This window comes from Beta vulgaris, chromosome 5 (genome assembly GCF_026745355.1).
Source record: "Beta vulgaris subsp. vulgaris cultivar EL10 chromosome 5, EL10.2, whole genome shotgun sequence".
NCBI classification, from domain to species: Eukaryota; Viridiplantae; Streptophyta; class Magnoliopsida; order Caryophyllales; family Amaranthaceae; genus Beta; species Beta vulgaris.
Window position 1 is genome coordinate 18,937,063 of NC_079206.1, and position 1,253 is coordinate 18,938,315.

Sequence of the window (1,253 nt, forward strand, 5' to 3'; positions counted from 1 at the left end):
TAGAAGAGAAGTAGATTTGTATTATATGAATTTTGCTTAGCTGGGAGCCAAGATACATGTATACATTTCTACTTTTTTATTGATGTGTACTAACAAAAGATTACACTTCTTGGGGCTACCTTAAACAAAGTATTTTTTCAAAGTATCAGAGTTCCACGTCCTGGGAACAGAACGACCGTCCATATGCTCTAGACGGAAGGTACCATTCTGAACTTCTTGGACAGTCTTGTAAGGTCCTTCCCAGTTCAGAGTGAGCTTACCCATTCCTTGGCCCGGCCAACTACTTCCATTTTTCTCAGGACGAGATCTCCCTCCTTCAATGACCGCCTAGCCACTCTCTTGTTAAATTCTCGAGTCATTCTTAATTTATAGAGTTGCATCCTTAACAGAGCATTGCCCCTTACTTCAGGAACCTGATCCAAAGCCGTCCGGAGAGCAGCCCAAATGGCCTCCTCTGAATACAGCATGACCCTCAGAGTTGGTTCTTCAATTTCAATGGGGAGGACGGCTTCTGAGCCATAGACGAGCATGAATGGAGTTTCTCCAGTTGAGTTCTTGGTTGTTGTTCTAATCGACCATAGAACCAACTGTAACTCTTCTACCCACAATCCTTTTGCATTGTCGAGCTTCTTTTTAGTTCCTGCTGATAAGATTTTTTTGAAGGCTTTAACTTGTCCATTGGCCTGGGGGTGGGCAACTGCAGCAAAATGGGCTTTAATACCCTGATCGGCCAGCCATTCACGGAGTTTGGGCATTTCAAATTGTGGCCCATTGTCAAAAATAATGGACTGAGGCATCCCAAACCTTGTAATGAGGTTCTTCCAGACGAACCCCTTCACATCATTGGTGGTGATTCCTCTCATTGCTTCAGCCTCCACCCATTTTGTGAAGTAGTCGACGGCTACTATGACAAATTAATCTGGCCGGCTGCTACAGCAAAATGGGCCAAGAATATCCATCCGCCATTTGGCAAAGGGAAGGGGAAAAAGAACCGGAGTTAGATAATTGGACGGCTTTTGATGAATGTTGCCATACCTTTGACAACTATCACACTTCTTTGCATAAAGCAAAGCGTTCTCCTTCAAGGTCGGCCAGTAATAGCCAGTCTGTAAGGCCTTTTCCCCTAACGCCCTTCCCCCAATATGGGAAACACAAGCTCCTTCATGCAGCTCCTTCAGGACCTCCAACCCGTCCTCTCTAGTGATGCACTTGAGGGAGGCCGGTTGAAGGCCCTTTTGTAAAGAGTTTCATCC

The 1,253-nt window shown here is 45.3% G+C and overlaps 1 protein-coding gene across 1 annotated transcript; it reads right to left on the bottom strand.

Moving 5' to 3' along the window:
* Window positions 1-245: 245 nt before the first annotated feature.
* Window positions 246-863, bottom strand: LOC130591360 (uncharacterized). Its single transcript, XM_057394647.1, has one exon. It carries the CDS (start codon window positions 861-863, stop codon window positions 246-248), a length of 618 nt encoding a protein of 205 aa, XP_057250630.1.
* Window positions 864-1,253: the final 390 nt, after the last annotated feature.